This window comes from Cryptomeria japonica, chromosome 4 (assembly GCF_030272615.1).
Source record: "Cryptomeria japonica chromosome 4, Sugi_1.0, whole genome shotgun sequence".
NCBI lineage: Eukaryota > Viridiplantae > Streptophyta > Pinopsida > Cupressales > Cupressaceae > Cryptomeria > Cryptomeria japonica.
The window spans coordinates 325711766-325726336 of NC_081408.1; the positions used below are offsets into that span (position 1 = coordinate 325711766).

The 14571-nt window shown below is 35.1% G+C and overlaps 1 protein-coding gene across 1 annotated transcript; it reads right to left on the bottom strand.

The window, feature by feature from the left end:
* Nucleotides 1-6551: 6551 nt before the first annotated feature.
* LOC131875115 (uncharacterized) lies at nucleotides 6552-7382 on the bottom strand. Its single transcript, XM_059219141.1, has 2 exons — nucleotides 7211-7382; nucleotides 6552-7111 (listed from the first exon to the last, which is right to left on the bottom strand). Exons 1-2 carry the CDS (start codon nucleotides 7380-7382, stop codon nucleotides 6552-6554), a joined length of 732 nt encoding a protein of 243 aa, XP_059075124.1.
* Nucleotides 7383-14571: the final 7189 nt, after the last annotated feature.

Consider the following 14571-nt stretch of genomic DNA (forward strand, 5'->3'; position numbering starts at 1 on the left):
TGGCATAAAAAGATAGTATGTTGCTGCTAGAACACCCCAACAAAATGAGGTAGTTGAGCGGAAGAACATAATTGTCAAGGAAATGGCTAGAACAATGTTAGATGAAGCCAAGTTACTTGATAGATTTTGGAAAGAAGTTGTTCATACAACAATCTATATCCTAAACAGAGTGCATATCAGAGTGAAGTCTAATTTTACTCCATATGAACTATGGTATGGTCATTCTGCAACTATTAAATATTTTAAAATATTTGGTTGCAAATGTTTTATTAAAAAGGATGATGAAAATCTGGATAGTTTTCAGTCTAAATTAGATGAGGGTATCTTTTTAGGATATTCTACACATAGTATAGCCTATAAATGCTTCAATATAAGGCTGAATAACATTGTTGAATCTATAAATGTCACATTTGATGAGAAGGTGTTTCAAGATGATAATCGTGTTCAAGATGTCGAGGAGGAGCCTACTTTAATACTTGGCAAATCTCTTGAATCTGTTGTTGTAGATAACTCTCAGCAAGAGAATGAATCAAGTCCTAAAGTAACAACACCTCTATCTACACCCTCCAGGATTTATTACTAAGAGGCATCCTCAAAATCTGATTATTGGGGATAAAGATGTTGGAATTTTAACAAGAAGAAGAGTCAAACTTGATGAACAAGCTCAAATTGCTGAACAATTTTGTTTGGTAATTGAATTTGAGCCTAAGACTATTAATGATGCTTTGAATGATGATTGCTGGTTGAAATCTATGCAGGAAGAAATCAGCCAAATTGACAAAAATAAAACTTGGGAGTTAGTCCCAAGACCTGACAACAAAAATGTAATTGGTGGAAAATGGATTTTCAAGAACAAACTGGATGAGTGTGGCAAAGTGGTACAGAATAAAGCATGCTTTGTGTGCAAAGGGTATGCACAACAAGAAGGTGTTGACTTTAGTGAGACTTTTGCACCTATGGCTCGCATTGAGTCAATTAGAATATTTTTAGCATATTCTTGCTTTAAAAATTTTAAGGTTTACCAAATGGATGTTAAAATTGCATTCTTGAATGGATTTCTGGAAGAAGAGGTATATATGGAACAGCCTGAAGGATTTGTTGCACAAGACAAACCTAATCATGTCTACAGGTTAAAAAAGGCTCTTTATGGCCTTAAACAGCTCCTAGAGCTTGGTATTCACAGTTGGATTCACATTTGATAGTCAATGGTTTCATCAGAGGTAGTGTGGATAGCAATATTTATATCAAGAAAGAAGGTAATGATATTCTCATTGTAGAAGTTTATGTTCATGACATTATCTTTGGTAGCAATGATGATGTACTATCTCAAAAAAATTCCAAGATAATGACATCTGAATTTGAAATGTTAATGTTTGGAGAACTAACTTTTTTCCTTGGACTTCAAGTTTCTCAACTTGAAAATGGCATTTTTATTTCTCAAACAAAATACGCCAAATAAATCTTCAAGGGTTTCAAATGGATGAATGCAATGCAATAAGTACTCCCATGGTCACTGGTTGTAAATTATCTAAAGTGGATGAAACTCCTAATGTTGATCAAACTATGTATAGGTCAATGCTAGGCAGTTTATTATACTCAATTGCATCAAGACCTGATTTAATGCAGGCAATTTGTATGGTTTCTAGATTTTAGTCTCCTAAACAGTCTCATTTTACAGTTGTTCAAAGAATATTCAACTACATTAAGGGTACTCTTGATTTTGGTCTTTGGTATCCTAGAAATGACAATTTTACTCTATTGGCTTACATTGATGTTGATTGGGCCGATTGTGTGGATGACAGAAAAAGAACCAGTGGTGCTCCATTTTTTTTTGGTGATAGTCTTGTGGCATGGCACAACAAGAAACAAGATTGTGTCTCACTTTCTACAACAAAAGTCGAATATCTTGCTGCTACATCTTGTTGTACATAGTTGCTATGGATGGCTCAAACTCTTTTGGATATGGGTATTATTATTGACAAACCTCTCACCATATTTTGTGACAATACTAGTGTTATAAGTCTTTCTAAAAATTGTGTGATGCATTCCAGAATGAAACACATTGCAACTAGGTTACTCTTTCTTTGTGAAAAAGTATTGGCTAATCAAGTTACATTGCAATATGTTCCTACTCAAGCACATGTTGCTGATATTTTTACCAAGCCCTTGGCTACAGATGCATTTGAAAGGCTTCGGTTGCGATTGGGAGTTGTATCTCAATCTAACCCTATTTAAAACATCCAATCATTGGTACAAGGGGAGCTTTGGTCTTCAAAAGAAGCCTCCTGCTGTTGTCTTTGATAATATTTTTAACTGCTCCTCGCTATATCTTGCAGTTGTTCTTTCAGATTCACCCTTTATACTTGAGACAAAAAGGGGGAGATAAGCATCATTGGTTAGTTATGGTTATGGTCAGTTGTTTCTTTGGCATTTTTTCTTAGCTGGCATTTTTTTTCTTAGTTGGTTTAATGGCCTTTTCTGAGCAGTGGTTTCATTGGCATTTTTTCTTAGCTGGCATTTTTTTTCTTAGTCGATTTCATGGCCTTTTCTGAGCAGTGGTTTCATTGGCATTATTCTTAGCAGTGGTTACAATTTCTAAACAATTTGGTTTTGTTATGATGTGGTTCAGAGGTTCACAGATTGCTTTGATGATCTTTTTTTTTATGGTTCATGGTTCATGTTATTGGCATTGGTATTGTTATTTCAGATGGTTGGCATTACAAATGGTTATTTCAGTGGTTCTTTGGTTATTGACATTGGTTTTTCCATCAAGGACAAAGGGGGAGTTTGTTGGTCTTTCCCTTGCGATGTTGTCCTTGATGTCGGTCGCTTAGATGAGTTTCACTTAGTCTTTTGGCATATGGTTAATTATGATGACAGTCTGGATTTTTGACTGTTTATGTGCAGATCCTTCATTGATGACTCTTTGTTTGACCATAGCGACCTCTTATAACTTGGTCCACTTGTATTATCATGTTTCTTTGTTAAGTATATTCAGCTATGATTTGATATACTTGGCAATTGTGACTTAAGTCATAATATTCTCGAGCTATCCCACTTGGCAGATGGTTTTGCAAAAGGTACTTTAACATATTTCATTTCTCTTGGCACGTGGGTAGTTTATATTGTTCGTAGAACAGGTTTTAATCACTGCTTTGTTGGAACTTGATATCCTTATGGATTTGAAATATTATGATATTTCCTTTGGGGCTTGCATAAAGGCTATAGGATCTTATTTCAGTCTTACCAAAGGCAACATTGAACCCTAGTCACCATATATCATTCACGGCCTCAAGCAGATCGGTTTTAGTTGGAATTTTTTGATGTGGTTTGTTATATGTTAGAATACAAAGGATGCACAGGTGAATGGTGGACTTCGAGCTGAAATGGACATGCGTCATATAGGTTTTTCAATGTTTCTAGTTGACTTTTGGTCGGCATAATCAGGTATCTTTGCGTTATAAGCCAAGACTCAGATTTGGTTTTTTGAAAAGATTTTATAACTAGTTAAGCTTAACTAGTTTCTATTTTTGAAAATCAGTTTTTAAGTCAAACAAGTTAGAAATTGAAAAGAGAATCTTGTTCTTATTTAGGAAGAAAAATTCTACTGATTCAAAAAACATTTTATTCAGTTAAGGATCTATTTTTATTAAAAAAAACATTCCTTAGGGTTTTGTGATGTAAATATTAAGTATAAGATTATTCTTCATCATAAAAAGATTGTCTTTGGTTTTTTTTAGGTTGAAGAGAAAAAAATGCAAAAGAGGGTTTGAACAGAAGTTCGAACATATCATTTTAACATTCTTTAAAAGGATATTTTTGTGTTGTCTCAAGCTATCATGATATTTATATCTTGAGTTTGAAAGTTTTCGTAATACTGAACAACAGTACATCTTGTAGTTGGTTTCATTGAAAAACTTTCTGTTAGTTGTTTTCAATAATGATTTTGGGACTGTAGTTACAATGTAGTTGTAAGGTCGATCGGTATTCAGAGCAACTACTCACAGGGTTCTAAAATTTGAGAGGTGTTGAGAAGAGACTCCACCAGGGTTCATTATCTTTGAGGATTTCTTAAATTTGTGATTGGCATTAAAGATAAGGTGTTGAGAATAGACTCCACCATTGTGATAAGTTGATGGTTTTGAGATGGAATAAAATTGGCAGGTTATGGGTGGTTTTTTATACCCCATGAGGATTTTCCACTCATGAATTCTTGTGTTGTGTATTGTTGTTTGTATCTCTTTGATTATTATTTTGTGCTCATTCAATTTGTCAGGCTCTGATACTCAATATTTTTCATTCATCTGCAAATTATTGTCATTAAAATCCATTATGTTCATTGCATGTGAAAACTTTATTACAACAGTCAGTTGTAGTAAAAGATGTATTATATAGAGCATACAAAGATTGTTCAGTAAATTTAATTGAACTATCTTACAATGCTTTTGAAAGGAATTAAATGTTTCTACACAAGGTTCAACTGCTTTCAATTATTCAAGTTAATTTCAACCTTTTATTATGTTAGAAAACCTTAAAGTTGAACATTCAAGTTTGTCTTGTTTTTTATGGTGTAGTTTATAGCACTCTGATTCACCACCCACCCCCCCCCCCCAAAGAGTGAATCCACTTCCAACAGACCTCTCCTCGAATGGTATGAGATAAACAAAATGGATGCCTCAAAGAGATGTAATTTCATGGAATGAAATGATGGCAGGATATTGCGCAAAAATGGAGTTCAGTTTAAAGACTATAAGCGCTTTTACCAGCATTACTTACGCTGCTAAAGTGCAAAACTGTCTTTTTAGTGTTCACAGAATGTCACAAAAATACCTCATTTGATAGAATGCATTATTGCATGATATGCTATACTAACATATTACTAAGTTTTGTTTGCAATCATTAAACCATAAAATATTATGACAAATGCAATCAATATGGTAAAACAATATAACAACAATATAGGAAATGGAGTCTGATAGTACTCAGCACGAGGTTGCCAAGTTTGACAGTCTAGATTATGTTGACTATGGTAGCACTTGATATTTTTATGAAGATCAAACTCTCAAAACATAAAACTTATCGAAATTATGAAGTACTTGAAACCTCAATTAGTTAGAAAGATTGTTAGTTGCAATGAAGAATCACAAATGTATTCATTTTATTAATAACGTGTCAAGAAAGATTAGGCATATGAAAACATGAATGAGAAAGTGTGAATAAACCTCCCTCATGATGCTCCCATTGTCTTTCACGTCAGGTTCACCAAATATATCACGTCAAAAAGGTTAATCAAGATTGGTAAGATTAGAAACCATTACAAATAAAACCATTTTAGATTCAATATTAAGAAAGTTAAGCATATAAAAACATATTGAGAAAACATGATTAAACCAATACAACTTCCCTCATGACACTCCCAGTATCGTGATTCTTCCTTGTCCTCCTCGTCTCCATGAACCACATTGCTTTGAGGTTGTCAAATAAAGAGTGGGAGATTGAGTAGGGTTAAGTGTGGAATGCTCTCAACTAACATAACAACATGGATGATGGATGTAGATATGATAGATCAAAATGGGCATTATGATTGTGCTATGATGAAAAGTGGATGCAACTAAAAGGGCATCATAATGATATGATAAAAAGTTCCTCCCTTGATTGATGGATGAGAGCTCAATTTATAGAGTTGGAGGCTTGATAACCGATGGTCAAGATTGAAGATTGATCAAGGGCTAAGATTGAAAGGGAATGTGGTCCCAGGTTTGAAGGCTTAGCCTTGTGACAAGTGTCACAAGGAGAAGTGGGTGCAAGGGTAAGTGTGCTCACACATGTCTGAGCAAATCTTGGGAAGTCCAAGAGGTGACAAGTAGAAAAACTTGTGGAAAGGTACAAGGGCTAGTGGAAGAGAGTTTATGACATATGAGCTAAAAGGGGAAAGAGTAGGGTGGCTCTATGGGGAAGAGCATCCTCACATGTGTGAGAACCCCTTGGTCAAAGGTGATGCAGACATGTGAAGTGACTTGTGAGATCTGATTAATTAGAAAAATAGGTTTTAAGGACCTGAAACCTTTAACAAAAAGATCAAAAGATAGAGATAGTTCAGCAAAGATCAGCTAGACCAGCATAAAGACAACAAACAAAAGACTAGCAAGAAAGACAGCAACCCGAATAGACAACAAAAAACTAAGAACAGCAAAGCAGAAAAACCCAGAAATAACGACCTAGACAGCTAGAAACACCTATAGAGACTTTAGAAGTTCAGCAGCCTTGATGACCAACAGGTCATAATTCACCGAAGCAACTTTGAGCTCTTCGATTTCCTTGTTTGGCTTTTTCTCCCTCTTCTTGCCTCTGGTCCTCGTTCTTGGTCCTTGCACACCTTCCACTCCCTCCATGTCAAGTTCCTGCTCCAGGGATCCCTTCTCATTCTCTAGCTTACTGATCAGGATTTTGATGTTGTCATTTGATGCCTTTAGAATATTATAGCTTTGTTCATCAATGCTTCTGAGATAGGTATCGATTTTGTTGAGTCTGTTTTCAGCATCCACCATTCTCTAGTCCCTAACAGTGTCATTGTTTTTAATTTCCTCTAGGGCCTTCTCCACTTGCTCAAACCTTGGATTGAAGGCGTCCCTAATCTCTTCAACTCTGGCAATAGTCTTTCTGAAATCCTCAACATACTCAGCAATGGATTTACCTTCACCGATGCTAATAGTCTCCAGAATTTGGATCCTATGACTCAGTTTCTTGTTTTCCTCCATAGCTTTCTTGTGACTATTTCTGAGCCAGTCAAGGGTGTCTACAAACCCCTTCAAACCCTCAACAAAAGGGTTAGAAGGGGGTCTTTTTTCACCAACCTTGGCTTGATCAGTTTTGGGGTCTTCTCCATCAATAATTTGTTCGACATCACCACCAACACTCTGGTTGAAATCATCCCCCATAATCTCCTCCTCAACTTTTTGGTCCGCATCAGAATCTTTGCTCTGCTCTTTGTCCTCCATCTTCAGCTCCAAATTGCCTTGCCTTTTTTGCTTTTTCCTTTTCTGAAAAGAAGGTTTAGGTTTCTTCTTCTGAGGGGACGGAGAGTCATCCTTTTCAAAGTCCTCAGAGACCTCTGAGGAGGAGGAAGAGTGAATCTAGAAGACCTTCTCTTTGCTTTTTTTCTATCCCTTAGAAGAGGATGGCTTACTGCTCTCCTATTTTCTTTTCTTACCCAATTCAACCTCAAAGTCCTCTAGACTCTCCTCAGTCTCACTTTTTGAATCACCGGCAGAATCCTCACCCACAAAAAATTCAATGTCTGACCCTTCCTCCTTAGAATCAGATTTAGAAAGCTGGGGGTGGGCGATTTGATTAGCTTTAATATGATCATAGATTAGAACCATTAGACCTTGGTGCATAGCAGTGTCTCCCTTAGGGTTCTCTATGTGAGCTTTGATAGTGGCATTCTCAGGAAATAGGGTATGCTAACTTTGTCTTCATACCTGAAGTGGTTGAGCAGCATGAAATGGTAGCCGTAGACTTTGGTAAATCTGTCATCCAGAGTGATGTAGCACATGATAGCAAACAGAACCTCCTTCCAAGGCTTAGCAAAATCCCTAGGAGGGTAGTAGGTCTTGCTAAGCTTAACCAAGCGCTTCTTCTCCTTAGTAGTTTCAGGTATCGCTCGATGGCCTCCTTGCTAAGCTTTATGTCCCTGTAGAGTCACATGTGGAGTCACATGTGGATTTGGGTAGATGTGTAGTATTTTTAATTTGAATAAATACTAACATTGGTTAGGCTTTGGATTAATTAGGATAATGAGGGGATTAGATGATAGTTTTGTAGGAATCACTAAATTGGCCTAATTAATAATGGATTGATTTACCTAATTAGGATTAGGGATAAAAGTGGAATATTCCATAAAGGAGAGTTTGATTTATTTGAAATAAATCAATATTTAGGAGCAATGGAAAGGGGATATTAATTAAATATAATTTAATTAATTAGAAGGTAATGGTAGGTTAATTTGATTAATTAAATTAACCATTTGATTAATTAAATTAACCATTTGATAAAGGCATAATTAATTAAATATTATTTTAGTCAATTTTTATGTGTCTACACACACACACACACATGTATGTGTGTGTGTGGGTGTACATATGTACATACATACATATATGTACATATGTATATATAAGTACGTATATATGTACATGCATACATATATATACATAGACATATACATATACATATACATACACATATACATATGTATGTGTATGTGTATGTGTATGAATGGGGTAACTTGTAATCTCATTTTATGACTGCATTCTATATTGTAAAAATTTACGGGATTCTTGATTAAATTGTTTATAGTATTTGTTTCTTAAAACTAGCATGATTATTATTGGAAAATATGAAGAATATATATTTGAAAATTAAAATGGTATGCATGAACATCTATATATCATGAAAACCATTGCTTAGATGTCGTAGTGAAGGAAAAGAAAAAGGCATATATAGAAAAATTATGTATTAAAGAATCATGAAAATATTAGTGTAATAGTAAATATGCACATCAACATGATTAATGGAATGAATATTTTTCAAAGAAATTGAATGCATTGTAGTTACTATTGCAAATAAAGAAAGAAAGAACATAAATGCATAATGTGTGTTTTAATTGCTATGCATGTGTATTTGAAAAATATTACCTTCTGGGTTAGGATGCGAAATATAGATTTATAGAGAATGTGATCCTCTTTCCAGGTTCATGGTTCTATTTTAAAGTACTTTGGCAAAAGTCAGGAGTTCATTAAAATAGATGAACATAGCCTAGCAAATTTATTGATAATACTTCTCTGCCATGTCTTGATTGTTAGACATTGCATATTCATGTTAGGAATTGCATGTGAGTATATCAAGCTTGCATTGAGATGCCCTCTTTCTTTTTATTTCCATGTATTTAGGCTCTTCGTGCAATGTCAGGTGGTCTTCATGCCAGTAATAACTCTAGGGAAGCGTAAGGTTTTGTGGTTGGGAGGAAAGTACCTCAACCATGTTCTTGTGTTCAATTTACGAAGGACCCTTGAGGGTTAAGGGCGATCAAATACTTCATTATTTGTATATCACTATATATGTATTATTGATGAATATTTTATTGAACTTGTATTTTGTACATGTTTAGATTAGTTTGCATGGCATGGAAGCCAAGATGTAACATTGTATTATGAATGTGTGCTTTCACCTAGATTTAGCACAATTACGTGGGAAATGTAATGTTATTAAATATTATATTTTTAATCAAAATCATTTCATTTTGTAAATGGTGTAAATTTGAGCAATTTATTTATTGTGGAAGTTGTTTGGGACTTGGGAGACCCTTACATATTTTGATAAAAAAAATTCAACACTCCTTGCGACAAAGATGGAATACCTTGTGAGTTTTTCTAGTATATCTAAGGCAATGATGAGGTCCAAGTGTGATGAGAGTGATAATATTAGTAATGTAGCCATGAGACTTATTACAACAATGACTAGGGTAGAGGGGCATCTCTACATTGCCTGAGAGCATTGAAAAGATGAAACTCCTCAAGTATTGAATCTAAGAGAAACACGTATTGAGGAGGTACCAGAGTGTGTGAGACATCTGAAAAGTCTCTTGTTTTTTTTGATACCTCGAAGATGGAAAAAGTTACCAGTATGGATTGTCTTCAACATTTAGAGTGTGAGCGGGTTAAGCGAATGCCAAAGGGATTGTCAAGGTTGGTCTATTTGAGAACACTGCGATCAGCAAAGTTGGATCTATCCGTTGAAGAGGATTTTGCCAATATGACTCAACTTCAGGATTTTGCTATAAATAGGTTGGTGTTGTGGAAAACAGAGAATAATGGGCGTGAGGAATTGCGAAAGGTGTTTGGAAAGGCGGGAGGGTTTCCATCCCTCGGGTTCTTAAAAATTGCTTTCTTTGATGAATTAGAGGAGTTTCCAGAATTGGGCATTGAGCTTAGGGATCTAGGACACATTGTCATGTCTATGTGAACATGATGATACCTAAAAGGTTTATTATTTTGATGGTTCTTGCTACTTGTCTACTTGAGTGGGTAGTGCAATACCATATGAGGAGGATTGACATGAGTATTGATTAAGATAAAAACAAGAAAGAGGTTAGGCTCATTATAAAATATCCATAAAAACTAGGAGGACAAGTCTCACAGGAGTGTGACTAAAAAAACAAAAAAAAATATTCAATGTGATATGCCCTAGGTGAATCATGATATAGTATATGAATTTTGTTATAAAACTCATTACAAGGAACTAGAAGCAACCAAAAGTTAGGGATAGACATAATCAGATGCAATATTAAAATGTGGTAAATTTTAAATGATGTTTATGGTGTGTGACAACTTATAGAAATAAATAGAATTAAAAATTATAGATCTCTTATTTCATGAATTGGATTTAAATGATAATATTATAGTGCATAAATGACACCATTATTTAGCTATCGTTTGAATTATATTTGTACATATCTATATTTATCTCTTGCTTAATGATTGGCATAATTTAAGATGTTATTTGTACTTACCATAATAAGGATCACACAGAAATTGAATTATGTTGCATGGTTATGTTAATGACCCTAAAGGTTTACTAATTGTTACCTTAAATATAATTCCTTATTTTACTTTCTACACTCATGGGGATGACATTCTAATTTTATAATTCTCTATGTGTATACACCTAAAAATGGTCTGTAGCAGTTATTTAATTAATCCCCCTTCCCAATTAATTGAATTCACAAGCAATTTGATTAATTTCTCTATTCATCTACTAGTAAATAAATCTACATGACTGATTTATATAGTTCATTTCATAATCCCTTTGATTAATTAATCTAAATTATTTAATCATCCATCCATCTAAATTCATTCTTCTAATCTCATAATTAGTTAAAACAAATCAAATCATGATTTGTTGAGATTGATTATCTTTTTCAAATATTTGAATTTCTAAATTCAAATTGAGCACATGGCTCCTAAATTTTAACCACCTAACCTAACCATCCCCTAACCTAACCCATTCTATCTAATCCTAGGGTCTAACTAACCCTATCCTCTTGCACATCCTAACCTCTTTTATCCTAACCTCTTATGGGTTGGATATTCTCCCCTTGAGACACATGGCACTATTACCACATGTCTCCTCCCTTAGACACTTGATGTTTCATGAGCAAGGCTCCTTGACACTTGTCACCACAGAGATGACAAGTGTCCCTTCCTCCAACCTCTTCTCCAACTTCCTTAATCTTGGCCCTTGATATCTTCAAATCAAATCTGGACCGTCGATTCCTACCACCTTACCTTGGCCTTGGAATTCCTATAAATACCCCTCATTTTGGAGCAATAAGGATCCCTTGCATTCCTAGTTTTTTCATTATTATTATAGGCATTTTACATCATATCATCTACAATTAATTTTTAATTAGATTAATCATAGTTCATTTTCATATTAATCTACTTTTATTTTATCAATCATGTAGCTTGAATAGATCATTCTAGCTAAATCATTCATCAATCATCATACATTTCATACAATTTACACAATCAATCATGAAGTAGCTACTCAACTCTTGAGTTACCACTTTGGAGGTCATTGCTCTACTAAGAGCCAACAATTATTCAACCTTCAAGGTCCTCAAGAATAGAGGAAGATGGGACATTTGAAAGGAGGCTCTGGGTTTGCATCTTTAATTTAGATCTTGTATTTTCTTTCTACTTATGTTTTATTGTCTCATCTATGTGTATGCTTGTTTCATTTAACCACATCTTTAGCATCACATTAATTGGTGCCCACCGTAGGGCCTAGCCCCTTTGATCTTTAACAAGTTTGCTTGCAGGAAATCTCATTGTCAGGTTGATTAGCTCTTTTGGTGCACAAATTAGCTCTCTCGGGCTCCCGATTCACGTTCTTGGTCTCCATTGTAGCATCTTGACACCTCAAATGGCATTTATGAAAGATTTCTCAACTTTGTTTTTATGTTTTTCTGTACTTTAGCATTTTCAATCTATCTCTTATCATTTATGGTCTATTCTGCAACACTTCTAGTCTATTTTGTAGCTCTTCCGGTCAATTCTGCAGCATTTTTGGTCAATTCAGCAACATTTCTGGTGTTCAAAATAGCATTTTGGGTTAATTTGACAGCGTTCTTGGAACATTTGATGGCATTCTTGGTCAATTTGATGGCGTTTTTCAGTTTTTTATAGATTTTTCTATTGTTTTATTCTGCATTTCTTATTTTTGCTTCTGGACTGTCATTTTTCTGAACCTAAGTTGCATTTTGTTGGTTTTGCAAGTACTTATTTCATTGTGAAAGACCGGAGTCATAAACGATTTCATCGTCAAAGATTGAAATATAAACTACTAACTTTGTTTGTAGCTGTAGGATTTTGCACTTATTTTTGATAAATTAAGCACATAGACTAATTATAATGGAAATGCACAAACATGGCTTATGTGTTTTTGATGATAGGTGAGTATGCTCTCACCTTTCTTAGGTGATCAGAAAGCTAGACTCATCTTTTCTTTTCAAAAGTGCATATCTTTAGCGGGCTTGCCCTGCCGAGGAGCCTACAAGGCCAAAGCCATTAAGGTCAATGAGAGGGGAACGACCCAAGTGGGAATGGCTAACACCAAGTACTCCAACCCACTATAAAATAAACGTGATTTGATGAAAATCAAGTCAACGACAGTGCTCGGAAATAGCTCTCCTTCATACCTTCAGGTATATCAAACCTTGGTTTTCAAGGTTGGGAGACCTCTTAATTGAGTTTATACCCTGATGCATCGAATGGGTCCCTTACTAGTTCCAATTAAAATTAGAAGCTACCTAGTTTACCTCCAAACATTATTAAATTATTAGTGCATGGAGGGGGGAGAATCTCTCCTTAAGACACTCACCATATGTCCCTCTTGAGCATGTGTGCAAACTCCCCTTTTAAGACCTTATTGCTAGGCTCATAATTAGACTCCACTAGCTCTCGCAAAGGCAAAAACACAGGCCCCCTTTAGGGGGCGACAAGGCTATGTGAGCTGATAGGGTGCCAAGTGTGGGCTAAAAACTAATAATGAATCCAATCTCCTTAGAATAGACAGAATGATGTGTTTTCAATTGTTCAAAACCCGTGAAAACTTGGGATTTCTTTAAAGCTTCTTGAACACTCACTTATGTGTCCTTTGGGACAAAAATACAATCTGAATTTTGTGTTAGTCAAATCAAGATATCACCCATTGAAATACAACCAAAATTACAAACTCAAACTTCAAATTGTCAAATTTACAAGTTTCACAACAGATTAGCTCTTTTGGTCCAAACAATAGCTCTCATGGTCCAAACAATCACTCTTTTGGTCCAAACAGTCACTCTTTGAATCCAAACATTAGCTCTTTTGGTCCAAACAGTCACTCTTTGAATCCAAACATTAGCTCTTTTGGTCCAAACAGTAGCTCGAGCACGGTCCAAATAGTCGATCTTTCGGTCCAAACAATCGCTCTTTCGGTCCAAACAGTCACTCTTTCAATCCAAATAGTAGCTCTTTTGGTCCAAACAGTCGCTCTTTTAGTCCAAACATTAGCTTTTTCGATCCAAACGATAGCTCTCACGGTCCAAACAGTAGCCCTCATGGTCCAAACATCAACTCTCTTGGTATGAATGTTATCTTTCTCATATTTCAACATTAACTCTCCAAGGTTGAGCTTGCTAGGTATAAGCATCAATTTTATCAGTCTACACATCAACTCTTGGAGTCAAAACAACCATTGTCTAAGTTCCAACATCTTAATTTTAAACAACAAAGTTATTGGTCTAAACAATAGCTCTCTTGGTCTAAATTTCAGCTCTCTTGGTCTAAATGTCAGCTCTCTTCATCTAAGCAATAGCTCTTTTGGGTTGAATATCAAATTGCTCATGTTTCAACACTAGATCTCCTAGTTTGCACTTGCTAAGTCTAAATATCAGTTATCTGAGTCTGAAAATCAAAAATTTGGGTCAAAATAACAATCTCCTAAGTTCAAACACCCAATTTGATGAGTCTAAACATCATTGTTTTGAACTATAGAGTCACTACATTGCACCGATTCTAGTAAGTGTAGCAGTGTTCTTGGTCAGTATAGCAGTGTTTTTGGTCTGTTCCTCAGCTTTTTTGGTATGTTCCTCAGCATTTTTGGTCAGTTTTTTAACATTTCTAGTCTGTTCCTCAGCATTTCTAGTTATTATAGCAGCGTTTCTAGTCATTTTGTTAGCATTTCAGGTAAACTACACCAAAATCAGAAAACAAAAACAACCCATTTCTCAGACAACCAAACATAGAGACTAGGTCATCTTCTCAGGTCACTCAGTCAGGTTATCTTCTATCAAAACAAATTCAAGACTAGACACACTAAGGTTCTCAAGTATTCATTTCCAACAAGTTCAAGATCTAACATCTTAAAGTGCAACATCATATTTTATTTGATAAACTGATCATTCAAACATAGTTTCTTATCAAGATCTATCATCCTTTATCATGAAACTACAACGCTTGATCAGAT